The sequence below is a fragment of the Thunnus thynnus genome, chromosome 16 (assembly GCF_963924715.1).
Source record: "Thunnus thynnus chromosome 16, fThuThy2.1, whole genome shotgun sequence".
In the NCBI taxonomy this organism is placed as follows: Eukaryota; Metazoa; Chordata; class Actinopteri; order Scombriformes; family Scombridae; genus Thunnus; species Thunnus thynnus.
This window is the reverse complement of record NC_089532.1, coordinates 7,427,839-7,455,838: the sequence shown is the minus strand read 5'-3', so window position 1 is coordinate 7,455,838 and position 28,000 is coordinate 7,427,839. Positions and strand designations below refer to the sequence as shown.

The 28,000-nt window shown below is 40.6% G+C and overlaps 1 protein-coding gene across 1 annotated transcript; it reads left to right on the top strand.

Moving 5' to 3' along the window:
• The first annotated feature begins 12 nt into the window (after positions 1-12).
• On the top strand, positions 13-28,000 carry zfyve26 (zinc finger, FYVE domain containing 26). The gene is made up of 43 exons (XM_067613473.1): positions 13-128; positions 1,701-1,988; positions 2,106-2,181; positions 2,513-2,599; positions 2,832-2,981; positions 3,379-3,718; positions 4,933-5,057; positions 5,276-5,440; positions 5,599-5,687; positions 5,818-5,969; positions 6,086-6,325; positions 6,844-7,431; positions 7,594-7,758; positions 8,155-8,306; positions 8,729-8,972; positions 9,732-9,995; positions 10,163-10,282; positions 10,541-10,708; positions 10,971-11,204; positions 11,563-11,668; positions 12,185-13,029; positions 13,847-14,046; positions 14,363-14,467; positions 14,579-14,701; positions 15,083-15,259; positions 16,172-16,421; positions 16,787-16,885; positions 17,237-17,421; positions 17,847-17,983; positions 18,972-19,000; positions 19,330-19,466; positions 19,800-20,020; positions 21,160-21,307; positions 21,863-22,072; positions 22,901-23,116; positions 24,138-24,335; positions 24,598-24,678; positions 24,792-24,919; positions 25,103-25,277; positions 25,530-25,589; positions 25,887-26,069; positions 26,194-26,244; positions 26,583-28,000. Exons 2-43 carry the CDS (start codon positions 1,798-1,800, stop codon positions 26,793-26,795), a joined length of 7,827 nt encoding a protein of 2,608 aa, XP_067469574.1. The 5' UTR covers positions 13-128; positions 1,701-1,797; the 3' UTR covers positions 26,796-28,000.

Here is a 28,000-nt window from a genome sequence, read left to right as displayed (position 1 = left end):
TCAGCTGATTGTGTCACATGACCTACGTTAACGCTCACCTAGCCTCCTAGCATAACAGATGAAGCGAAAGGAGTAGCTGGGAGGATATTTATCCCCAATTTCGGGGAGAAAAACGCACACGGAAATGAGTAAGTAACTTTAATTAATATCAGCTGTGTTCTAACTGCTTCATATGTTGGCCTGGAGACTCACCTCCGACATGTTACGGAAGTTAAGCTAAGTTACATATTCAGTTACAGCATGTCAGCAACATTTCGGCTAATGCTAACTTGGGATCAGGAAAAAAAAATAATCAGGCAAAATACAAACATTGGTATTTTAAAAGCGTGTTTATTGTCGCTGGTTGAACACAGAAACTCACTGGACAGTTTTATGTCATGTCTCTTTCTCAACGTGCATGGTTTGTTTGCACAGGCAATTAAAGGTACAGTTGATGTAAATAAAATATTAGAAAATGCAACAAGCATGAGAGTCATTGAATTACATAACTTCACATACTTTTTTTCTATCTGCCCAATAATTAGGATATGGTCAATTAGTGTCCCGCATGACCAGCAGAAAAACAGTAAATACAAACAGCATGTTTTAGATAGATAATAACGTGTCATTCACTCTTTATTCCTGCCATAAACACATAATCCATCAATTCAAAAGCCCTACAGCTTTTTATTCTAAACAAACAGAGCAATTGTAAATCTGTTAGGCTCTACTTTACTTCATAAAGTGCTAGTATTCAGTATATGCTACGAATATTGCAAATGTAAAGGTTCACAGCAACTCCTACAGCAATTTTAAATTCATTCTACATTTGAGCTTAAAGAGTCAACAAGGTCGGTATATGTATTTTTAACTAATAGCATATAGCTCCTCCCGTTGGTTTAATATTTTGAATGGTTGGGTGATATGAGGATACAGCTGAGAATTTGCCATAGCATCTCTCTTTGCCAGAAACAAAATAAATCGTCACACGCAGCTAACAGACCTTCTGAGCAAACTCACTCACATATCACATGTCATCAACAAGAAACTGCCACAACCAATCAATACATAATTGGAAAAATGAAAAAGATCCAAAAACTGTGTAACATATAACATGACCATTTTTCATCTTGGGTGCAGATCTTGCTTCTGAATGGTGTGTTAGCAAAGACGATGAATTAGGGCTGCATTTAACTATTGTTTTCATTATCGATTAATCTGTCAATTGTTGTTTGGTCTATAAAATGTCACAAAATGGTGAAAAAAGTTGATCACTGTCTCCTAAAGCCTAAGATGACATAGCTTTTTTTTTCTTAAAAAAGACTCAAAACGATTAATTGATCATCAAAATAGTTGGCAGTTCATTCAATAGTTGGCAACTAATTGATTAATCAACTAATTGTTGCAGCTCTGAAATACAATACTATGAACAAGCTATTTTATTATTGTTATTGTTATTATTATTAATCTTCATTAAACAAGAAGCATGCACAAAAAACATTTATCTCAAAATGAGAAGAGATTATTTATGCCAGATTATTAGCTAATTTCCTAATTGCTAATATCTGCGGTCCCTGGGCAGGCACACACAGAACAATCATCAGAATGTTCAATATATCGACTTTGCAATCACTTTATCCTGTTTCAAATAGTCCTTGTTTTGTATAATTATATAAGTTCAAGTAAATCCAATAAATATTACTGTTTTTTTTCTGTTTCAGGTGAAGAAAGCTCAAGCATCCTCCTTGGCTACATGGTCGTAAAGGTGCTCCTGCAGTTGTGAGCACTGAGCAGAGGAGTGTCACAGTGAAAGTGGCCATGCATCCCTTCGGCTGTGAGGCTGAGACGTCCCTTCAGGACCTGTTTGAGTACTTCAAGAGGTGCCTGCAGCATGGAGAGTGGGAGCTGGCCAGTGCTTGTGTGCCACAGCTGGTTAACTCCGCAGGAGGACTTTCAGAAAACCTACGGGACATAATCAAAGCTATTGTCTGCCATCCTTACATTTTAAAGTGAGTCACGCAGGTTATTCTTTGTCTTTTAAGCTCATTAAAGGAATATTGCTGATATAGTTGCTTTTAAATTTGTGCTATTAATGTAATGATTGTATGTAATTGATGATTTTGTAGATGGGAGTCTGTGGGCAGTCCACACAAACTGGCTTGGTTTTGGCTTCAGGTCTTGGAGAAATGGACAGAAGAGCAGGTAATAATATATAAATTATAATAGAATATATGTAGATTGCAGTTTTCTGTGTTCTGAGGTTTCTTACACTTGTTTGCTGCACAGTGAAAAGCCATATTTTAATCAAGAAATGTTTAGACTTGCTATCCTTTAGCAACATTTGTTTCTGTTAATGTCACATTGTTTCTTTGAATCCTTGTTAGAACCAGAAAGACAATCTCAAAAATTGCACTGTGCCCTTTCACAAGTCAGGTAGTTTAGACTCTTGAAACGGGATGAAACATCACATACAGTTTGACTTAATAACTCTTTAAATACTGCTGTTTAAAAATGATTTTATTCTCCACTGCAGGTTTCTCCCAAAATCAGAAGGGAGCTGGAGTTCCTACTGCTGCTGGAGGAGCTGGGGTCAGAGGGCATCGCAGAGACGGCTCTCAAGGTTATTGTGATTTTTACTTATGTCTGTAATCAAATCTGCAGTTGATAAACTTGTTAATAGAAAAAGCATTTACTCAACAAACAAATGAATCAAATGGAGCCGTTTAAAGGATTATTAAGTTATGTTCATATGTATGGAGAATGATAGATTTGATCTGTTGTGTTTTACTTCATGTTTCGACTGGCCTGTTAACACACAGAATACAGAACTGAGATGAATTATCTCTCAGCAGGAGTTGCATCAGGCTTTCTTGGACACACAATCTGAACAGAAGCCTCCAGAGGGTTCGAGGACAACAGTTCCTGCTGTTGAGTCTTGTCTCCAAACTTTATTGGAGAAAAAGAAGCCAAGACTCGCCCAGGCGCTAGCACATTTCTTACAGGTAGAATCAAGCATAAAATAACTATGAAGAAACACTTTATTAAAAAAAAGAAATTGCACAATGTTTAATTTGCTGGATTATGTCTCTTTTCTGTCCTGTGTGCACATCATTTTTATTAAACTGATGGTAATGGATGCCAGTAAAACACACAAAAACAATGCATACATGACAATATAAACATTAATATTTATGATTCTGGGTGTTTTGAATGCAAAACATAAAGTAAGTTGGTGTAAATTTATGATTACTACTGCCAGAGCAGAGTTTAATATATCAAAATGGACAAAATAAAATTTGGTTGTTCTTTAGTTGTTACAATCAAACATACAAACATAGATTTAGCTCATTTTAAGACACAATCCTGCCCCGGTTTCCTCACTCTCACCATCTCCCGCAGGACCAGTCATGCACAGAGGACCACACTCTCCAGCACACGTTCATCCAACACCTGATGAAGAAACTGGGAAAGCCGGAGAGACGGCCTGAGAAGATGGAGGAGTGGGTGGAGGAGATATACGCTGTGTTGGCCGTGATACCGTGGAGCACTCGTAGAAGCGGCGGGCAGTTTGAGGCGCTGTGTGAAGCTCTGTGGGCGGCCAGAGACGGGCCCCTGAAAGAGGAGAGGGTCCTGAGCTCGCTGCTCCGCCCGCGATGTGACGCTCTGGTCTCCGCGTACTGCTCCACTGCTCTGAGGCTTCAGAGGGATCATCTGCTGAGGAGTGCACCTGACACACAAGGTAGTCTTTAGTGTGTTTAAGTGCATCATGTAGCACTCTGATAATGATGAGCCCAGTTAATGTAGTTTACTTATGACACTTTAAGCGGCGCCATATCATTATCTATGTCTCTAATGACTGGAACTCATAAAGAAATGTTGAGAGATCATCGGTATTTTCCGTCTATTGTATTCAAGGTCAACTACAGGTGTCAGTTAGAATGTGTGATGTGGCCAGGAGCTTTGTTCCTGTAAATCAGTTCCTCCTCTGCGTTGCGTTTGATACTGATAAGATATTTATAGCCTGAGATTGGGTCTTCTTTGCTTGCAGTAGTAAAGGAGAAACGTTGACTTCACCTGTTTCCTCTTTTTTCATCGCACTTCTGCTTCTGTGGCTGAAAACACTGTCACAAAAGTTTAATCTGGCAGCTTTTCTTGCCCATATGCAGTTTTGTTTGTGCCACACAGACTTCCTTTTGTTTTCTAAAGATTTAGAGTTTTATATTAGGGCTGCAAGTAATGATTATTATCATTATCTACTAATCTGTTGATTATTTTCTCCATTCATCGATTAAACGTTTGGTCTATAAAGCAGCAGAAAACTAAATGATGATCATAATATCCTAGAGCACAAAGTGACATCATCAAGTGTCTCGTTTTGTCCGTCAAACAGTCCAAAACCTCTGAATCTTTTATTTACAATAATGTTTCTCAATTTTAAGAACCTGGAACCATCAAATGTTTGGTGTTTTTGCTTGAAAAAATGACATAAAGGATTAATTGATTATCACAGTTGTTTCCTGTTATTTCCTGTATTTCTGTCCATCGTCTATTTGATGAAGTGATTCATTGTTCAGCAAATGTGTGACAATGATGATACCAGTGATGATCGATTGGTGGTTTATGGTTCGTCCTACATACATACATTACACTAATGACACTCGCCAGGTTTATATGAGGGGAAAAAGCTGAAAACAAGAGATGTTGGACATGGGTTTTCCTCTCACTGCCTCCCATAATCTCTTATTTTCAGACTCACTAAGAGGCAAGAATGCGATTCTTTTGCGTTTTCCTCACAATACTTTTTCTGTTTCTGTTCTGTTCGCTCACATAACTGTAGTTTGTCTTGCAACATTTTGAATCCCCTTGCAACACTATCATTGTTTTTGAAATAGTATAGTATTTTCTTTCTGTCTTTTTTCTCATCGGCTTTTTTTTTCTTTTTTCTTTTTCTAGTGGACCTCCCTGAAGCAGAGAAACTGGCCCTCAGTTTATGTTGCCACAAAGATCGTCCATCCATTTGGAAGACCATCTATTTTGAGTGCCTTAGTAGCGGAAAGCACTTCCTGGAGCAGGTCTTGGTAAGTGGACCTGAACCATTGGAAAAATGGTAATCCATTGTTTTGTAACGAGAATTAAATTCCCTACAAGGAGTAAAAAAGTGTACAAAGTCTTCTTTCAGTAGTTTAAGTCTCTTTATTTTTCATAATTAGTACACAATCCAATTGGCCAAGTAAAGTTGGTTAGCAACCGCATGTGATGAAATTCAATAATGTAATAAGATTGGTTCTTCCTGTAGGTTACTGGACTTGACCTGATTAAACACGAGGAGTTCTCTCAGCTGAAGGACTTACTGCAGTTGGAGTTCCAGCCTCTGTCTCGTCTGCTGTTGCTGCTGGGATGGACTCAGTGTCGTGGTCTGAGTTCAGCTCAAACGCTGCTCAGCATCCTTCACTGTGAGCAGGTCAGGACTGAAATCATTCACCTGTCCCATCTCATCTGATCTACAGCAGTTTAAGCATAACTTGAGTCAAAAACTAATCAGAAATCAATACACCGATTTTAATATTTTCAACATTCTACTGTGGTAATTTGCCTATACACTATTTATTATCTCTTTAGGCATCAGCCAATGACTCTGTTCTGCAGGAGTTTGCCAACCTTTTGTCATCTCAGCTTGGAATACTTGAATGGTGTAAAAACAACAATCCGTAAGTATATGTTTTTTCTTGCTTTTTAAAATTTGACTAGTATTTAATTCCACCTGTGTTCAGTAGCAATTTATAATAATTTTTTTTCATCATTATTTACTGCTTCTATATGTTGTTTCTACCTGTGCAGAGGGATTTCTATGGAGGCATTGCTGTCACAGCTTCATACTCTTGACAATCATTCAGCCCTCTATATTCTGCATTCCTTGACTCCTTTGGCTCAGTTTGAAGAGCGCAGGATACTGGATCTACTACAGCAACTGCCAAATTCACCAGGAACAGGTCAATGTCTTTATCATCATCTCTATATAAATATTGGGCCTAATGCCGAAAGAATGATGTATGTTATGTTTCGTGGTAATATCACCTTGCCCAATCTTCTCTTTATTTTCTTGCAGAGGAAACTGAGGCCATCAGTACTCTCAGTCCTGGTGTGCAGAGGAACATCATTTTGTTCCAGGGCTTCTGTGCCATGAAGTATGCCATATACGCTCTCTGTGTAAATGCACATAAATACTCAAGTTGCAGCGAGTGTGAGTCCATGCAGCAGCAGCAGCAGCAGCAGCAGCAGCAGCAGCAGCAGCAGCAGCCGTCTGGAACAGAAATGGACCAAAATCAAACTTCAACTTCCTCAGAAGGTTTGGAGGATGTCTGCAGTGAAGCTTTTTGTCCTAATTTTAGTTGATATTAACAGTAGACATCGATGTAATGAGTAGACTGTTATAACACACGGGTGGTTTGGTTTGGTAGTGTGGTAACTAGTACAGTTACAGAAAAAAAACATGTTGAAAAATTGAAGCATTCAAGCCAAATACAAGTCATTTCTTGTGTAGCGAAGATAAAAAAAAAAAAATCATTCACATCTTAGAAGACATGTCATTCCAAACATAGTCAAACAAAAAAATCTACAAATGAACTGAAAACAAATTATAATGCAAAACTCAAAGGAAAAAATAGATAGCCAAGTGATTCTGTAATTTGTTTCTGGTCTTCAAAACAAACATTCATTAAAAAATCCACTTTGTCCACACTTTGATCGTGTTTTAAAACCTGATTGTTTAAAGCTTAGAAGGTTGTCTTTCATTGATCACTGACCTGTTAAATATAATTCTGAATCATGTTAGGACCTCATTTTGTCTCTTTTTTTGTTTTGCAGGTTGTCATTTGCAGTTCCTGCACTACCTGTCAGAGTGCCGGCTCTATCTGGAGGCCGTGCCCGCCATGTTCCGCCTGGAGCTCCTGGAGAACATCTTCTCCCTTCTCTTCCTCTCCAGCGCTGACTTTGCTCTGCAAACCCCAAAGGACACAAGTCCAAATATAAACACAGGGAACACCTTTCATCCAGTCTCTTTATCAGATGCAAGAAACACAGATGTGGAACCAGGAATCAAAGCCAAGACAGATGAGACTGAGCACAGCAGCCAGAAGCAACATGCAGCCCACTGTAGTCACCTGGACCTGGGACACTTCACCCAGGGCTGCAAGGGCTTTCTAGTTGATGTGACGGCCATGGAGGGTTTTCTGAAGCTGCTGAAAGAAGGGCTGGATGGCATGTGTGTAGCGGGCCAGCAGGAGGGGCAGGAGGCAGGAAGAGCGCTGCCCCGAGAGGCGGAGGTGGCAGAGAGCCTCGGCTGCTCGGTGACAGCGGAGACGTTCGGGGCTCGCCTGCAGAGGTTATCCAAACGCACCGCAGAGGCTCAGTGGAGGCTGCAGATCATCACCAGCAATCAGGGCAGTGGTAGCGGTGAGATGCACACTTTAGCTTTTACTTTTTGATTTACTTTTCAATATGGAATACCCAGACAGAAAATCAATGACAACTCAAATTTACATGCATATCACTCATCTTAATGCTCAACTCTGATTATTGCTTTAATGGCAATCTTGATGGTAAACTCACTTGCAGGTCCAGAAAGTCCTCTCCAGATGTCGACGGTCAGCTATTCTGCCAGTTCTGTGGGACGCAGCAAGAGCTCGAGTCTGAGGAGAAGGAAGAGGACGGGGAGACATGCTGCAGAAAGACAAGCCTCCATAGAGAAACACAACGGAGAAGTCAGCACAAGTACATCGGGTGAGGAATAAATATGAGTCTCGCCTTTGCATATTTACTGTATCTGTTCTAATTTGGTCTGTTACAGTCGCGTCAAATCACATTTAATTTGATGTTTTTCACCAATTCATGGCTTACAAAAGAAACCAGAGACATCAGGTCATCTTAATAACTTTTAACTGTTTGCTCTTATATTCTTTGAGAAAATATGTGGGTAATTTTTTATGGGAAATAAACTAAACCCTTCAAAATAGGGAAGACAAGTTTTAACTTGATTAGTTAAATTAATGGCTTCTGTCTGTTCTTTATACACTAGAAATTTTTTATCCTTCAGGAGATATAATTTTAAAGTTTTTCCTTTGGAGACATTTTACATATATTTGTGGATTTAATAACTTGTTATTTATTCTTTGTTAGATGGTGGAGGAGCGGTGGCTGGAGGTTTTGTGGAACTGGAGGTTTGTCCATGTGGAGGTCCCCACAGCTGGTTGGTCCCCGCCATGTTGTCCCCTCCTGAATCTCTACTCATGTCCTGCATTCGACGAGGAAACTTCATGGAGGCGCATCAGGTCCGAATGACAGCTGGACTCAATAAACATTTTTTTTACCAACCAAAAAGTTGAAGTTCCTCATCTTGATACTACTAGAACAATTACTATTGTTTCTACTAGTGATATCATATCACTACTACTAATAACACTGTCCTTTACACTTAGTACGAATATTATTACTGCTACAACCACTTCTCATTATGATTATTATAAAACCTTTATAAAACACAATAAACATAATTAGGTCAGTTTAGCTTAGTTTAGTTTGGTATTTAACTAAGGTATTGATTCTTTTACAGTAAAGACTGATTAATATGAATAAGTCAACATGACAAGTTTTAGGATACACATGAAGTACAATAACATCTGTTACACCAGCAGAAAAATAAAATAAAAATAAAATACATTGATTGTTTGGTGTTTGGTTTGCTGCTCTTCAGGTGTCTCTGGTGTTTAATCTGGAGGCGTCTGCCTGTTGTGGTGAGCTGGTGTTCATGGAGCGCTACAAAGAAGTCCTTGTGGAGCTGGGTCGGGTGGAGCAGAAGATGGAGAGCCAGTCTATGTCCTCATCCTCATCCTCTTCAGAGGGCTTGGTGTCAACGGCTGGTTCTGGGACAGGGAGGAGTCGCCTGGGCAGCAGCGGGCGGTCGACCCTGCAGGCCATCGGAAGTGCTGCTGCTGCAGGTTCGACCTTCTGTTTTACTGTTTTTCTACCTCTCGTGTGTCTTGGATTGCTTTGTTGCCTTTAATTTAAAGAATATGAATGTGTATTATACCAGCAGTTCACCTTTGATTCTGAGTTCAATCAGGTGCTGGGACCCCAGTATTCCTGCTCGCAGGTCTAGTTGAGCTTGTTTTATAGTGTTTATAGCAGAGGTGAAAGTAGGTAAAGAGAGCAAACATTTTTCACAAAAATTTAAGAAAAAATTCAAGTTAAGCTCTTTTTTTTAAATTGATTTGTCACGGCATTGCATTGTGATGCACTGAGGGAATTCTTTTTAGAGAAACTGATGTTTTTTTGTTGAACAGTGGTTAAAATGGTGACTCTACTCAAGAAAAAGACATGAAAACTTGACATTTACTTTGTGTTGGCAGGCGAAAAATATTATCAAATTCCATTGTGGCTGTACTGGACATGTCATATTATCTATTGCGACATTGTTTATATTTTGTGGTTGTCAAGGAGATGAAACACACACCACCAAACTACACTTAGGCCCATAAATGTAACATGTTTGGATAGTTAGGGTTTTTTTATTTTAGGACACATCCATCATATATAACTCCTGGGGTTTTCATGTTTTAATTTCTTATTGGTTGCCTGTAATGTGATGTGTGATAGCACTTTGTGTGTGCTTTTTACATTTTTAAATGTATTTATTCACTCTGACTTAATAAGACCATGTAATGAAGTTTAACAGTTGATCTGACTTCTGTGTGCAGGTGTGGCTTTCTACTCCATCTCAGACATAGCGGATCGTCTCCTCAGCACCCCCGCTCATCCGATGCCCTCACTGGAGGAAGGCTACTGGCTGAGTCGATGCTCTTCAGAGCCCTCTGGCCTCCTTTACACACTGCTGGAAGAGCTCAGCCCAGCGGCCATGGCTGCCTTTGACCTGGCTTGCTGTCACTGTCAGCTTTGGAAGACGTCTCGGCAGCTGCTGGACACAGCGGAGCGCAGGCTCAACAGCAGCCTGGAGGCTCGAGGTATGCAACCAGCATTTTAGGATGTTTTTGGAAGAATTCTTAAGAATGTTGACCAAAGTTATTTTGATTGTTGAGTTCACATAACAGATTTATTCTGACATGGAGATTTGTGTTTTGCACAGTTAGTAGTTTTTGTTCTTGTCTTTAATTCCTGTCTGGTTCCCCAGGTGTGAGAGTTGATCCAAAGGTTCCTCATTCTGAGAGGATCTGTGGATTTCCCATGGTATTACAGCAGATCAACAAGATCCTGAATCATTCTGCCACTAATAAGAGCTCTGTCAAAACAGGTGATTACAAATGCTCACACATATTCAGTGGGGAAAATGGTGAGGGTTGAAAACTGACAGTAGCTGTTTTTAATACTCCACCAGCAAGATGGCAATCATCTCTACTAAGGAGTTCATATTCTATTCAGATTTAGCTGGTAATAAATATGAAATAATGATAATAGCCAATTACACGCAATGCCCTGCAGATGCAGGCAAGTTTAAAATGAAAAATTCACAGAATATACTGAACAGTTACTGACTCACTCTCATTTATAGAAGCTGTCGGGGAAGAAGTGTTTGCCAGCCCATTTGGTTGCTGCATCCAGGAAGTGCTGCTCTGTTGCCACCCAACGCTGAGTGAGGAGTTCATCGCCGCTCGGCTCGGTCTTGTTCAACGCTTGGAGAACACGCTGCACATTTTGAGTACAGCTACAGACGGAGCAGGTCAGCTCAGTTAATGTGGCTTTTTAGATGCAACACAGTTATAACATTCACTTACCTTTGGTGATCAAATCAAACACTTGGAGTTATGTTTTATGTCATATCTGATGGATTGTCAAGTACAGTTTTAAAATTAAGAGTTTGAATTGAAGAATGAGAACTTTATAATGCCAGAAAAAAACTTAGTTACCAACAGTAGTGTTTTTATCCTCCTATTAAAAAGTCTGAATGTTCTGAATGTTTGATGTTACCTCTTGTGTAACAGAGGGAAGCGTGGGCAGCGCTCTTCTGGCGCTATTGGTGGAACAGGCCAATCTGAAGCCGTCGGAGTTGGATGGCCACCCTGTGCGCTCCAGTATGAAGCAACTGCTTCGCTCTCTAGACCAGCTCTGTCCCTTCGAGCCAGACGGAGAGCTCGCCAGACCAGATTTTGTGCGCAGTTTCCTCGATTTCGTCAACACACTAGCATCCGTACTGGTGCGCAGCCTTAGTTCAGAAGGTAAAAAGGTTTGTTATTGAGTAGAGATGATGTAGCATTAATTCTTCTGCCTTGTGCTTTTCAGACAACAGGTTCAATAAATAATGTAGTGCATAATTCTATTTTATTAAAAAAGTCTTGATTATTCAGACTCCACCATCTCAGTCATAATTAATAGTGAAGGGGTCTCTGTGTTTATTTACACTCATTTTCCACACCTATGTTGTCCCAGCTGGTAATGGAAATCAAATTGACGGTAATTTGGTCACAAGGTCAATTTTATTCCAAACGTCTGCCTAAATAGATGACAGTGAATCTTCTTAATCCTCTAACTACAGCTGGTTTTATTCTGACTCGCCTCTCTTGCTTCTTCTCTCAGACCAGAGCAGTGAAGTGAAGCTGGGGAATCCGTTGCTGGTGTTGCTTCAGGCTCCATCTCAGCTTCTCTCCCACCTGCTATTTGACAGACAGGTGTCACCTGACAGGTACACAAAGTGGTTAAGCCCAATCAGCGTGAATAAGTATACATCAGCCTGTAGTCGTCATGTCACATCATGTTTTTGCTCACAACCTGACAAAGGTGTGATTGGTGCCTTGTGTAACCGAACAACGGGAGGCTGAAGTACTGTTGAAATGATCGTGTGGTTTAATTTATGCTTGACTCTTCTCTACATACTTCTACATCACATTTGACACTTCTACATTTAGTTGTCAGGTCTATTTGTGATCAACTTATCTGGTCAGTCAATTATTATGTTCTGCTAAATAGCTGAATACCAACAAGAATGAGTTGAGATGATTAAACAAGTTCTGCACAGTAGAAGCTTTGACAAGTTTCAGGTTCAATATTAATCTTGCATAGACCACAACATTGAATCTGTTAATAATGGTGTGAAAGAGAGGATATAGAACTCAACTTAGATATATATATATTTTCTTAGATTGATGTGAGGACAATAGCTTGCTTTTATTCTAAATTTCGTGTCCCGTTGTTTGTCCAGGCTGCTGTCACTGCTGCAGCAGGAAGGTCTGCGACTGAGCGTCCAGCAGGTGATTGTCCAGCGATGCTGTGAGACTCTGCCCGTGTGGGTCTCCTGTCCAGGTGTTAAACAAGACATCTGTCCGGCCAAGAGCGATGACGGAGTGTTCGGAGTCGACAGTTTGTCCGCTCTGCTCCAACAGCACGCTCAGGAGCACGTGTCAACTCTCGGGTTCACAGAGCCTCAGTCTGACATGAGCTTTGAGTCCTCGGACTCAGGGGAAGACACCTCGACTACACCCATCAACCTCTCCTACTCTCCACCCTCTCATTCTTCCTCTTCCTCCTCTTCTTCCTCCTCCTCTTTTTTTCTCACGCCTTCGGCCCTGTCTTTTTTAAAATCTCGCTCCCCTTTACTGGCAACGTTAGCATGTTTGAGCGCTTGTAAAGGAGAAAATGCCCGGATACAGTCCTCTGGATGGTCAGGATTTTTCCGCAGCGGGCATAAAGAGGTCGTCCTGGATGGAGAGCAGATTTCTCGCGAGGCTGATAACCTCCTGAAGGAGTTCCCCATTCTCCGGGCCTACCTTCACACCATGGCTGAACCTGTGCTGGGTACTCCATTAGGTGAGAGTGAGGAAGGCTCTGCTGGACTATGGGCGCTTGTCTGTGGGAAACCCCTCGTCAGTCTCCTGCTGTCTGGGCCTCAGGAAGAAGTTGCCCAGGTCGTGGCTGCTGAGGCCTTCCAGCAGGCTCTGACCTCTAAAGACTTGGGCCGAGCCCTGAGCCTGCTGGAGCTGTATGGGCAAGACTGCAGCCAGGAGGGGGCGCTGAGAGACCGTCTGCTTGCTTTTGCTGCTTTAGAAGGTGAGAAATGCTGTTAAAAGGCAGCACTTAAAGGCTCCTGGAATGGCACTTGTATGCCTCTAATAAATAGATATGAACTAAAAACTATTATTTGACAGTTTCTCAACTACTTCCCAGTTATATGTACCCACATGTACACTTGTTGATTAAAAAAGTATTTATTAAGCCAAAATACAAAACATTTGCTGGTTCCAGCTTCAGAAATGTGAGGATTTGCTGCTTTTCTGTTTTTTATATTATTGTAAATTGACTATTTTTGGGTTCCAACTACTGTTAAGACAAAAGAAGACATTTTAATACGTTACCTTGGCCTCAGGTATAAAGTGATGGCCATTGGTCACTATTGTGGCGACGTTTTATAGACTAGGTTTAATTGATCAATTAGATAAATAAGCTGCAGATTAATCAATAATGAAAATAAGTGTTAGTTCAGTCAGTTTTCTTTTTAAATTCTTCTTCTGATTCCTCTATTTTATCAGAATAATCTCTTGATATTCAAATAGCTTTTTTTCAAATGAATCAACAATTATGTAACACAAAAATGTCAATTATCTTCTTGATTAATTGATTAGTTGTTTTGTCTATAAAATGTCAGTAAAAGGTGAAAAATGTTAATCACTGTTTCCCAAAGCCCATAAAATATTTATATATGAGAATCTGGAATCAGAGAATTTGGGCATTTTTTTTAAAAAATGACCCAAAATTGATTAATTGATTCTCAAAACAGTTGGCAATTAATTTTCTGTACTTTTGAATGCAGCAGTTGTTTCAAATGTAAGTAAAATGTTTGTTGTTTATGTGATTTGTGTTTGTTCAGGTGGAGATGAAGGTATAGGTCAGCTGTTTCCCGTACAGGATGCTAACCTGCGAGCCCGCGTCGCCCTTCAGGCCCTCGAGCGCTGGCCTCTGTCGGCCTGTCTGGAGCTGCTGGAGTTCTGCCTCAATGACCCGAGCACAGAGGCCTCACTGAGAACAGACTTAGAGCTGAAGAAGAAAGAACTGGACATCTATCGCTGGGTAATATCTAGAGTGTATTTAGAGTTTTATTATTTTGATTGCAGAGATAAATGTATCTGTTATAATGTATCAAAGTGGTCATTCTGGCAGACAAAAGCACAGGAGACAGAATTGTTAAGCTACAACTTCAAGGTTGGAGAGAGTTTGTGTCACTTTGCAAGTCAATACTTGCTTTTGGAAAGTTTTGGAAAGTATGTACTTCTTGTTTTATCCCTGGGGCAATGTGTGATTTTAGTTTGGCGTGCCGTACATGTTTTTCATGTTTCATTAATATAGATTGGCTCAATTTCATGTTTGTGTTCTTTCGTTCTGACAGATGTTAGATTTACAACCTCCATTGCCGTGGGCTAGTTGGCAGGAACTGAGGACTGAGTCTAAGACAAACTCTGAGTCCATGTTATCTATGATGTTGGAGGCAAAGGTAGACACAGCAGATACATCTGAATCACACATCTTGTCAGACACACTAATATTTCTATATCATATTTAGTCATTAAATACAATATAATTAATCCCTTTTTTTTTTTTGCAGGAGTTTGCTCTTTGTGCGCAGTGGGTGGAGCTGTATCCTGTTTCTGAGCAGTTGAGACTACAGCTGCAGACCGAGCATTTACTTCATCTGCTGGAGAAGGGACAGACAGATGAAGCTTTCCAGGTCTACTGCTCAACTTCTGGTTCAATTTATATTGAAATCCTTTCTTTAACTTGTATAGAACACCGGCAGATCTGTCAGAGAAGCAACCAGGAATTCATAATGTCACTGATTTGATCCCTGCTACTGACAGTATCCAATACAGTTTATGTGCTTTGGTGCAAAAGTCCCTAGTTTGTTTTGTATAAATGAAAAATAATCCTTTAAAACACATCATCCTTGTAAATGTAAACTACTATCTGTAGATGTTTTTTTAAGGTCTTCAACGTTTAAGGACACTCTTCAATTGTGATTCAATTATCACCATGAAAGTTTTTCTCTCAACCATTTTAAATTCATGATTATGCTCATGATGTCCTTTGTCCCTATCACTTATTTATTCAGCTACTCGAGGGTCTCTCCGATTTTGTGGTCGGCCTGGACGTTTGTGAACGTGCTCTGGACCGCCGCCCCGGATTGGCTGCTTGTCACTTCCTGGCGGACTACCTTACTCTGCATTTCCAGAGGCAGGTGTCTCCGGCACGTCGGCGACACATTCATGCCCTTCATCTGGGCTCGAAGGTTAGTAAATGTGAAGAGATGCACTGATGTAATTTTTAACAAGTTTAACAATTACAGCGACAGAGCTCTTTATGTTTCTAAGCGCTTTAACACAAAGGGAAAAAGAAAAAGATGGAAGATATCATGGAACAATTTAATCTAACTGGTTTAATCTGTAAAAATATTCAAGAAAAAGTTGTTCCCATAAATTATTAACCACTATTGTGTCTTGGTTACTGCCGGGAAGCCTATCATGTATAATATTTTACTGTTAACTACTTGTTCTTGGTATTCATTTGTGCGTGTTTGGTGCTTTTGTTGTGATATTTCTTCATGTCAGACAATGAACTCCTTTCCCCGTCTTGTTGAATGGTTGATGGTCTGTGAATAAACAACAGGATCTATCCCTGACAAAGTCTGATATGTTAAATGAACTGCACTTACATGGCGTCTTTCTAGCCTTCCAACCACTCAAAGCGCTTTACACTGCAGGCCAACATTCACCCTTTCACACCCACATTCATACACTGATGGCAGAGGGCTACCATGCAAGGTGCCAACCTGCTCGTCAGGAGGGGAAACTAACGCATTCACACACACTCAGACAGCCATCGGGAGAAATTTGGGGTTCAGTATCGAGGACTGGAGGAGCCAGGGATCAAGCCGATTAGTGGACGACCCGCTCTACCTCTGAGCCACAGCTGTTGTCAATAAACCTAAACCTAAATAATTTCTGGTGGAGTGATATGGCCAATTTGCAAATGTCAAGAACTTATGGTGTGTCAGTTGAGAAAAAAATATTTATCAGATGTTAATGGATATGGTAGATGCTGTTTTTTTCAACCATTAAAGCTTTGTGTTCTCCTGCAGCAGCTGAATTGCTCCATATCTGCATGTTGTGTTAATATCAGTGAATGTGTTTCCTCCTGCAAGGTGTTGCTGACTCTGCCTCCAGCTGCCAGGCAGGACTATTTCCCGCTGCTGTCGGAGCCCCTGCTGATGCTGGAGCAGCTGTTGATGAATCTGAAGGTGGATTGGGCAGATGTAGCGGTACGAACCCTGAGGAGTCTTCTGGTCGGACAGGAGGCCGGCTTCGGTGCTGAAGACATCGATAAGCTTCTGGCAGACTACGCCTGCAAGGCACTCGACTTCTCCTGCGCCCCCAGAGAGAGGTCTCGATCTGGTCAGTGCTACTTCTGTTAACACAGAGTATCAAAAACTGTCAAGTACGGAAAACTGACATTGAATGCTTCATTAGATTTTTAGTCTTGATCATATTATAAGAAAGCAGCTGTATAAGCACAAAGTTCTTGTGCAGTTTCTTTATGTTGTTACGTGTTTGTTTGGCACCAGTATTGAAAATTTCCAAAACCCGGCCCTAACACTGAGACATACACTTGACAGTATCGACACATTACTGATGAGACATGTTGACACATATCTACACTCACTGATGAGGACGTTCTTGCTCTCAGGCTCAGTTTTGTTACCAGTGAATAACAAATATTTATGAAGTGCCAAAACACATGACTGCTGCTTGTTTTTCAGACTCTGTAATCAGCCTCCATGACGCACTGATGCAGTGTCCCGCTCAAGACATCTGCTACTCATCGTCCAGTCGACTCGAATCTCCAGCACCCTCTACAAGTGAGACCGCCTAACAGTGATGTTTAGATACACTTTCAGCCACATAGAGGCACTGCTGGAGTTGATATATTCTTGTCCAGCTTAGCTTGGAAGATGCTTGAGTCTGCCATCTGTTTTTTTTTTTTTGTCTTCTCTCAAACCACAACGGACGTTTGCAAATGAACTAACTTTTAGTTTAAAGAAACACAAATGATTATCTGTTTTTGGATGGCATTTCATATTTTCTCATACCTAGTGAAAGTTAATTGGTAGGTGTGCTACTGTTGATTGAAGGTCCTGATTTAGAAACTTGTTCTCTTATTGGTTTTGTTTGTTTTTTTTTATTGTGTACTTACCCATGTTTAATTACAGCCAGTACGCCTACGCACACATCATCCTCCTCAAACAACACAGAGAGGGATCGAAGCTCAGTAGGGAGAAAACGTCGCTCTCCTGCCAAGTTCCAACCTCCGGACCAACCCCCAGCCCGCAAGGACTGGGTCCCTGACACCCTGCAGCATGTTTGCATGGTCTGCCAGCGTGAGAGGTTCACCATGGTGAGGGAGAAAAACAAGTGTTGTAACAAAGTGTTGAATTAAAAATACACAGTGTTGAATTTAATTTTTTTTGGTTTTTACAACTTTTATCAGACACAGAGCTGGATAGGTGAATTTATGAATTAAAATAAGTTTGTAAAATGAACTATTTACTAAGGATATTTAACATTGTTAGTAAGGGTAAAGTCACTGACTGTCTAAATCATACTAAACACCAAAATTCTTTAATGTTGAATAAATATGCTAGATTTTGTAATAAAGACTAATTGTCAGGCCAAAATGAGATGAAAAAACTGTGAACAGTGAAAGTAAACTAAGACGAGAATAACGTTTTAATACCAGGCGGTTCAAAAGGAGTATAATCCAGATCTTATGTTTTCTCTGTAAATAATGGCCATTTGTCTTATTTTTTTTCTCTCTTTTAGTTCAACAGACGGCATCATTGTCGGAGATGCGGCCGCCTGGTTTGTCACGCGTGTTCTGAGAAGAAAATGCCTGTGGAGGGATGCCTGGGAGATGAAGTCAGAGTCTGTGACCAGTGTTACGCCTACTTTCACCCAGAGTAAGACGCTTCAAGTGATGCAAAGCTCACCACTCTAATAAAATCTTAAGGGGGAAATAAAAGCGGCACCGCTGAAAATAGTGTGTTTGATCTCATGCAACATGTATTTTAAGGTATTCCTGCACATGATTTATCACAGCAGACTCACCGCTGCGGCAGAGGAAACTGCATATGAAATTTAACATCTGGGAAAAGCAGGTGTAAAAATCTGTGGCAGTGTTTTATCAGACACAAGGAGGGAGAGAGACGGATAGCAAAAGAGAGAGAAATGCAAAATAAAGATAGAAATTTACTTTATTTAAGAGCAGCAATGCGAAATCTTTTTTTTCTGCGCAAGTTCTGTTTTCTGTTTCCCTCTCGTTTATTTTTCCTGACTTCTGATGGCTCATATTAGCTCCAATCCAGTGTGATATGATTGAAGCAGCCAGTAATACTTATTAAGTAGGCAGTTATATAATCTGTTTACAGAAATAATCTCGTCAAAGGAGTTTAAAAGTTTTTCAAAAGTCACCCACTGATTTTTCATAACTCATTCAATTACTGATCTTTTTGTTGAGCTGATGACATGAAAATATTTAACTAATATTTCCTCACGTCCCTCATGTGGGATGAATACATGCTCGCAGATCCAAAAGCAGCAGAAAAGAATTTCTTTTGCACTCATTCCTTTCCAGACATGCACAACAGGAGTCAAAATAGCACTTTACGCAAATCAGAGGAACCACTGCTAACTAGTAATTAAAATGTAAACCAGACCGTGTAACAGTTTTTAATGTGTCTGACTTGAGAAATAACAGGACAGAACAAAATTTGGGGTCTGAAAATGGTCACCCTTTAGTACAGAAGGTCTTTAAAATGTGGTGGGGTTTTGCAGCAGGGCCAGGGTGGGAATCTGACAGGGAACAATCTAGATACAGACAGAAGCAGGCAAAAAAAAATGTGATTTGAAATGTTTCTGTGTTTTTTTTTTCTTTGCTTCCATGTGCAGTTCAGATGATGAGCTGGAACCAGTTGAAGGTAAACAAAGTAAAATTGTAAATTTTATGTCATCGCTTTCATGTGAACTATTTCCCCTTTGCTATATCAGTGTGAGAAAAAAATGTCTCAAAACCTTTAATTTAACTGTAAAAGCAGGATGCAGGATTAATAATGTTTAAAATCCTGATACATGCATTCTGAAAAATGTGCAAAATGTACAGTACCAGTCAAAAGTTTGGACACTCCTTCCCATTCCCTTGAATGAGAAAATGTGTCCAAACTTTAGACTAACACTATACAAATCAGTAATGTAAAGACGCTGTACTGACGAGCTTTCACCCAGTCTCTCTGTCTGCTGGTCTGTGCAGTGGCTGGAAGCCCAGTGGTGACAGAGGAAGCTCTTGATGGGATGCTGCATCTGCCTGAAGTGGTCCAAAGGCAGATTCAACTTGGCACAAATCCTGCAGAGAACCAGTTGCTGCGGAGCGAGTTCTACTTCGAACAGGTTTGAACGTTTATCATTACACAGGATCTAATGGAACTGACTTGTTACGAGTTACTCATTTTCAGCTTGTTGAGGATGAATGCCAATACACGTCATGAGTCACAGTTCATGTCCTGTCAGTTTGATTATCTTAAACAGTAATATAATTTTTGTCTTATGTCAAGTCCAAAGTCATGCTGCATATTTCCTGCATCCTAAACAGCTGAAACAGTTGACAAGAAACTACTATTATTCAGTCTTCTACTGTACTCTATCTGACCCAGTCTGTCTTCTAGTAAAATGAACCCAGTGAATACAGTGAGACTAATTCTGCACTTTCGCTAAAACTTCAAGGCTCCCAGCGCGTACCTCTGCGTGGCCGTTTTGTCTCTGCACAGCGACCAAACAGCCTGTGGTCATCAGCTCATCAGCCACTGCCGCTCCCTGTCTTGTAAGCTGACCAACCCGGAGGTGGACGCCTGCCTTCTCACAGACATCATGCGGCAGCTGCTGTTCAGTGCCAAGCTGATGTTTGTCAAAGTTGGCCGGAGCCAGGATCTCGCCTTATGTGACAGGTGAGACGCAACCCCAGGTGGAGACTGGAGCCGAAGTATCAAAATTTAACTCTTGTTCAAGAAGGAGCGTTTCGCAGTGCAACACACAGGATGAGGTTACAAAGAAAAGGGCTCCTGGAAGGGCGCCTACATCGAGTTTCAGTTCTTCTCCCAATCTGTCAAGTACAGACTTCATCAATAACATCATGACCATTTTCAGTTCTCCTGTTGAGGAGCCAACATGCAAAACTGACCCCCAGATGACATGTCTCGCCCTGTCTCCAACAAATTTTATTTTCTACATCTTCCTCTTTACAAATATAATGCTGAACTTCCTTTAAACTTAGCTGATGAGTCTGCTGATGTTGCAGTACAAGACAGGAACAATTCATCATGATCAATATAAAATAGTAACACACATACACAGTTTAATCATCATTTTTATAACAGGGTGTGTGGTTTTTTTTAAGGAAAATGGGAAAATATTTCAACAGTGGGAGAGTGACACAATTCCGGTGATATATTAGAGAAAGATGCAGGTGGGATGTTATCTGTGCTTGGCAGAGGAATAATTGAGGTTTCAGAGCCATGGAAACAACCAGCTGACTATTTCTAGGTGTTCTTAAAGCTACATTAATCCATTTTTGAAGAACCCCCCAAACAAGCTGACAGACACATGCCACTGACATTATCACTTTGCAAACAGTTGACACAGAACAATACTGGCATCTCATTGGAGCTGGTTTTCTGGACACCTGGTTAAGTGTAAGTCTGGTATGTTCTGTTTTTTTAAGCTCTGGTTTGGTCTCCATCAACTCCTGAGAAAATATCTGGGTCTTTTTTCACAAGCTAGTAACTGTAAAACTAAAATAATTAGCTAAAGAGACTAAAAATTTCTCCGGAGCTGCAGATTTGGGTAGTAATTCTCTGGAAGGTAATTTTATTCTGTGGAAATCGAAACTCATGAGTCACTGAATTATGACAGTTGAGGTCATGTCCGACGAGTGTCAACCCCAGCAAATAGAACCCTTATCATCACTTATTTCAGGCCAATTTCTTAGTCATCTCTGTATGTGTGTCTTCCTCTTTTCGTCTCACATACACACACAGATTGTTCACTTGCTTCTTCTTTCTCTTTTATTTCCTCTCTGTTTCCACAGTTACATCAGCAAAGTGGACGTGCTTAAGATTCTAGTGACGGCCAATTACAAATATGTTCCTTCTCTGGATGACATTCTGGAGACCTCTGCTGTCACACGTCTCCGTAACCAGCTGTTAGAAGCGGAGCATTATCAGCTAGCAGTGGAGGTGAGGCAGATGGTGCTTTATTTTTGGAATATTATTTTACAGAACTTTGACAGAAAACAATAATCTCAAACAAAGAGAAGATTACCTGATTGAACTATTAGCCACTTTACACCTGTAGTCTCTGGGCAACAAATACAGTAAATACAAATACAAAATACAAGAGATACTTAAGTGTCGGACAATTACTCCCATAGTCACATTTCAATCATACACACTTCCCACCCGGGTTCTGTTTCATACTGGATTTGAATAGATCAGATTAATATTCATTGTACCTGTAGATTTGATTGACCGGTAAAACATACACTTACAGCCTAGAGTTTCTCAAGTTTTACTTGCCACACCTGTGTTGTTAACATTGCATGTTTATGTGCAAGGCATATTTATTTGCTAGCGTACCAGCCTCTTCTAGGCTATTCAAAAGGACAAAACATTATTTCAGATTAGGAGATCGTCACACATTTCAAGATAAAATACTGCAGTAGAAGGAAATATGTGTTAAATAAACAGAAACATTAATTCTCATTGTGACTGCTTGTTTTGCTGCTTCGGTAGGTTTCTACCAAGAGCGGCCTGGACCCTGGCGGTGTGTGGCAAGCGTGGGGCATGGCCTCTTTGAAGGCTGGGAATCTATCAGGGGCTCGGGAGAAGTTTGCCCGCTGCCTGAAGGCCCCAGTGGACCGCAACCAGCTCAACCTCGGTCCCTTACTGCTGCAGGAGATCGTTCAGCACCTGGAGACGACTGTACGACCCACTCTGGCCACGGTAAGAAAAGGCTTCAATTTCATGACATGACGGTCTTATTCTGTGTCCAACTACATCACTACTGTAATGGTTGGCCTCCGTTATAGCCAGTACAAAAGCAGCCCTTTGTAATTACTGTAATTTATCCTGCATGAGCACTACACTTAAACATCTGCCAACTTGAATCTGTTCTGAAGCAGTTTTAGTTCAGTCAAATTATAAATTCACTCTGGCCTTTGCGAAGAGAACTTGTAGCTAGAACATAAACCTTGCCAGAGATGATTGATGAATAAGCATAGTATAAAAAAAATTAGGTGTGGATAAGGAAAAGGGGAAAAAAATGAATAGATTTCTTCTGCAGTGTCATTTTAGAATAACATATATAGAGTAGAGGTCATGTACAGTCATTCCTCTGGTGGGCACATTCTGGAGTCCTACAGAGAGTACACAACTACTTCACCCCTCCCGACTCTGGTACATGATACCTCAGGAATCTCCCACTGTATCGGTTGATGCCAAGAGGTCTTGGCTTCTTCACATTGAGAGGAGGCCAGTACATTCTAGCATGAGTGGCACTTGCACTTACATGTGTGATGTGTGTTGGCCTGGATTAAAGTGGGAGTATCCAGTGAGAGAACTTTGACACGCTCGTGTGGTTCTTGATTCTTGGTTGTGGTTCAGTGACATTTACTGTACTCTATCTGACCCTGTCATACTATGATTTAAATAAAAGCACCCAAAGTAAGACTTATGTTGTGTAATGTCAAGGTTGCAAGGTTTACACGCATACATTTATGACCCTTTGTGTGACTTTCTGTGCTGTGTTTGTGTTTCCCGTGTCTGTGTCAGTCTCCCGGTGAGGACATCTTGGCGTCCCTGCGGGAGCTGGAGGTTGCCCTGTGTGAGTCCGGTCCTGTGGAGCGACCAGACACACAGATCCTGAGCAGCAGCCTCCACCAGGAGTGTCTCTACTACCTGAACACATACGGCACTCACCTGGCACTGATCAGCTTCTATATGCGTCATGACTGCATGTCAGAGGCCCTAACATACCTTCTCAACAAGGTGAGGCTTAGTTTATGAATTTAGACTTACAGCTGACACTCATCCTGAGAAATCTCACTCCTTTTTTAAGTTAGTGTAAGTGAGTTAAATTAGATTAGTTAGATTAGATTGAAAGTACAGTAAAAGTACATACACTAAACATAGCACAACACGCCATTAAAAAAACATAAAACATATACAACATACAATAGTGCAAATAGGCAGGTAGCAGCAGGTAGTTATAAATAATACCAGAGAGCAGATGTTATATAATAACAAGTGTTCCCTGATGCAGTCATTCTTTATGCAATGCCTGCATAGCACAGGGAATAAAAGACTTCCTTGGGGCCCTGAATCGACGGCCAGATAAGAGCAGCTGAAACTGTAGTGGGTGTGAGGTATCTGTAGTTATATGTTTAGCCCTCCTGTGTATAGCACTGTCAAATATATTACAGAGTTGTTTTTGTGACTCGACTGACTTGACCTTCCCTGCAATGTTAACAATTTTGGAGAGCTTGTTTTTGCTCTTCACACTCAAGTTGCCGCACCAAGCTGTTATGGTAAATGATAAGATGCTTTCAACAAGGCTCCTGTATGCCGTTTCAAGTATGTGTTGGCTAACACCAAAGCTCCTCAGCTTCCTAATAAAAAATAGTTGCTGGTTGTCTCTCTTTAAAATGCTCTTTGAGTTCTCAATAAAAGTTAGAGTCTGATTAATGATTGTGCCCAAGTATGTAATGTTCTACTTCCTCTACAGGCTGGTTATTGAGTATTGAGTTGATCTAACTCTCTGTTGGCATCTCTAATCCAGCAGGATGTCAGGTTACCCAAACTCTGTCCAGTTAACAAGGTGCATGTGGGTTCATGTGACTTTGGTTTATAATCCCTGGTTCGCTATGAATTGGGCAAAAATGCAACAAAGTAAACGTATACAAAAGAAACAAGCTGTAGGTTGATCAAACCCTTAAAAAGGTTGATCAGGTAGGGAGTGTTTTGAAAGAGTTGCTCAAATACAAATATTGACATTAGTTTTCATTCTCAGGACTCCCCGGAGGAAGTGTTTCTAGAGGGCGTGTTGCAGCCCACTCTGGAACGGGGACGTCTTGGCATGCTGCAGGGGATACTGGAAAAACTGGACCCCGGCCTGGAAACATGCAGCCGCTACCTTATTGCCTCCTGCCAGTTCCTGCAGCGGCGGGGATACTACCACACTCTCTACCAGCTCCAGCAGTTCATGATGGTTAGTTTTTTTTTTTTTTTTTTTTTTTTTTACATTTTTGAGCATTTTAAACTTGAATTATCATTTGAAAATGTAAAGAAATACAGGTGGGAGAGCAGTGTTTATACAAAGTTTTCTGGCTTTATTTAAAATAATGAAAAAATAATAATAATAATAATAATTCACCAGCTGATCATTTGCATTTCTCAGTACCTTTAGAATTTTGATTTATGATCAAATAATACCTCTTTCACAAAATGTAAAACCCTTTTCACCTGGACAGGATCATGTGCGTGCGGCCATGACCTGCATCCGATTCTTCACATATAGAGCCAGTTCATACCTACAGCTGGGAGAGCAGCAGGTATGTCATTCATCTTGTTTTTTTGCAGTTATGTATTTGACAAAAAGAAAAAGGTTCCCTGTTGCTAAGATAAAGTTAAACCTTTCTGTTATCTTGACTTTGATCGTGTATAGCACTGGTTGGTGAGCGCCAAAGAGCACCTGAGGACATACCTGCAGGAGCAGCAAGGTCGGGGTGCCGGGAGGAGAAAGTCTCAAGTCAACTCATTCAGGAAGATGATGTCATCCAGTGACGTGTCCAGGTGATTGAATATATGCTTATAAAACTGCACATCTGCCTCTTTCTCAGAATTTACCATTGATTGAATAAATTAAAAATAAACGTGTAGCCCTGTATTTTGTGCTCCATTACTCCACATCCGCTTTAGATATTTTGGCTCCCTCTCAGTTGCTTTTTTTGGTCTCTCCTGTCTTATTTTTATCAGACACATGAATACAATCGAGCTCCAGCTAGAGGTGACCCGTTTTCTCCACCGCTGTGAGACGGCGGCCTCCCCCAAGGCTCCGCAGACCAGTACACCTTCCTCCAAGTCCACTGGGTCCAGTGCACCACCTACACTGTTTGGAGGAAGCCCCATAAAGGTGGAGGTTGCCTGCAAGGTGAAGTTCCACTTGTCATTCTTCTAGTATATATTTTTCCAGTGATGGGAAGAAATAGGGAATAAGAAGGAATGAGTTATTTTATCCAAAACAAAATTGAGAATTTTAAAGTCAAACTCTCCAAGAGTACTGTATATGTGGACTTAATGTAAAGTATTAAATACCTGGTTGGGACTGTGCTCTGTATTAGATGTGTATTATTTTTTCAGTATAATCACTAATACAGTATATCCTGAATTTGTATTATTGCAGGTGATGCTTGGAGGAAAAAACATTGAAGAAGGTTTTGGCATCGCATACAGAGTCATACAGGTATGTTCATACAAGAGATGTTCTGTTTTGAAGTCACATGTTCAGACTTCTTCCAACAGACAGACAAAATGTAACTTTCTAGCTGTGATTGTGATCAATTAGATTTTATAATCTTGATTTCAGTCATAAACACTAAAAATAAGCATTCATTAACTGATAAACTCTATCTACATAGAAATACAGTACAGCAGCAACAGTATTTGGACACAAGGGAGATACATGTGGTTATTGTTTAGTAGTTTTCCATTCAAAGGTTGAAATATCCGTCGTCTCTTTCTCCCTCCCGTCCTGCTGCAGGACTTCCAGCTGGAGGCTCAGGCCGTCTACGTGCGGGCCGGCCAAAGGCTGGTCCGTCAGAGGCAGTATGGAGCCGTGCGGCAGCTGCTCAAATGCGTTGGCGAGTCGGGCACTGCCACCAAAAACGACTGTGATGCCCTCATCCTCAGCTGTGTGTCTGTTGCAGATAAGGGACCAGCTGATGTGAGTGACAGAAACTTCTTGATGATAGTAAAATGAATATCGAGTGTACTTTGATAACAGCTAAACATGACTTACCTCCATGTTGTCTGTTTGGTCAATTTTTATTGTTCTTTATCTGATTCAGGCCAAGGAGCTGGAAAGTCTCATTCTAGAGACTAAGAGCACAGAGAGCAAGGTAATGACTGCAAAGCATTTCATTCATTGCTTTTCTTGCCTCAGGCTGTCTTTTACAGATACAGAAATCACAATGACCCTGTTTTAACATCACTTTCATTGAGTGCCAGCTATTCTACTTGTGAAAGTTATCCTTTATTCCCTTAGTGATATCATGGGGCCTGTTATTCTGATAATCTTTCCACTCCTCATTATTGAATGATCTGCCAAAGAAGGTCAAACCAGCAAAAATTAATATCCTCCACTAACAAAATCCATGTTTATAGACCCTCAGAAAGTTGTATAAATCAAACATTGTTGTTGATGTAATTCTCATCATCACTGTCCCTCTGTGTGCAGATCAAAGCCTACCTGCAGTGCAGTAAGCTGCGGCCAGCGTACCTGCTGGCGGTGAAACTGGAACCGAGCCGGGCAGGCCCGTTGGTCCAGGACGTCCTTCAGGCCGCAGAGGGAGCACAAGACTCAGTGATGCAAAACATTTGTCGCCAGTGGCTGTCTGAACACCACGGCAAGGCTCCTCAGCAGCGCCAGGGCCGACCCAATGCCAGGTAAAGGTACAGTCGGCATAACAAGGGATTACACAGACAACACTTAGACTCAAAAAACAGATGAGGTTGAGAAATGTGAGGGGGTTAAACAATTAGTTAGCCCTAAGATACATATGACTGTAACGAGACAGCAGCTGTGATCTTCACATGCAGAATATTGTAGCTGATTATTGGCATACACCACACTTCATGCCAACCAGATTATTTGGTCAGATCATCCAGAATGTGATGAGATTACAGACATATTAAAATTTGACTAATCTGTCAGTATATTAGGAGACCTGCTACATGCCGTTAAGGTCTGGAAAACACATGGAATATGAAATGGAAACATCTCGAAATGATCACTTTCTCTATTTTATTTGAGCCGCCTCCCTGTGTCTGTGAAGCTAACGAATCACCGCTGTGCTTTATTTCTATTCTGGATATATTTCACTGTTATCTCCCGTCTGTACAGTGTCTGATACAGAGGGAACAATGTAACCGCACCCGAATGACAACAACTACTACATAACTGCTAACTGCTATGTATACATACAGTATATACAGTCATTCTCACACAATATAATCATATCTGTTACTCAGTATTTGACTAAGATTAATCTCCTACCTCAGCCAAAAGGGAAAATATCTTTAAACTGACCGGAAAGTCTCTGCCAAATGTGTTGCTTGTAAATCTATTTTTTTCTGTTCTTATCGTCTGTGTGTGTGTGGATACAGTTTTATTCATTCACATAAATGTAATTAGGTGTCATCCAGACGGTACACGTTGAATCCTTGAAGAAACTGAGAACTGTGGTCTTGTTTTTGTAAACCGATGTTTACCCGTGTTACCTGATATTGTAGAGCACATTTCCTTTGCCAGCTTTCAGCGTATATTCCCTTTTGATAAGGGACAGTAACAGAATTTGAAGTATTTAAGGGCATTTAAGATGATAAGAAATCTCCAAGAAACATCAAAGTCGGATACAGAAAGGGAAGCACTTATAGATCATGTAATCTTAATGAATTTTAATTCACTATCAAGAAAATCACCTCTCTAGTTCTTAGTTTTGCTTCTGCATGTTTCATCTTGTGTCTCATAATTTATTTAATGTTTACCCCGAGTGCCACTAATTTTAAATCATGCTTTTCACTTTGTTCTCATGGTTGACCCGACCCATATATGCCTCAACACAGATAAACAATCAAATAATTATTTTCTTTTTT

Excerpts from the sequence above, each read along its gene's own strand:
- zfyve26 (XM_067613473.1), top strand. The coding sequence starts at position 1,798 with ATGCATCCCTTCGGCTGTGAGGCTGAGACGTCCCTTCAGGACCTGTTT. Across the intron at positions 7,432-7,593 it reads CAATCAGGGCAGTGGTAGCG|GTCCAGAAAGTCCTCTCCAG; the intron begins GTGAGATGCACA and ends ACTCACTTGCAG. Across the intron at positions 26,070-26,193 it reads CAGATAAGGGACCAGCTGAT|GCCAAGGAGCTGGAAAGTCT; the intron begins GTGAGTGACAGA and ends TATCTGATTCAG.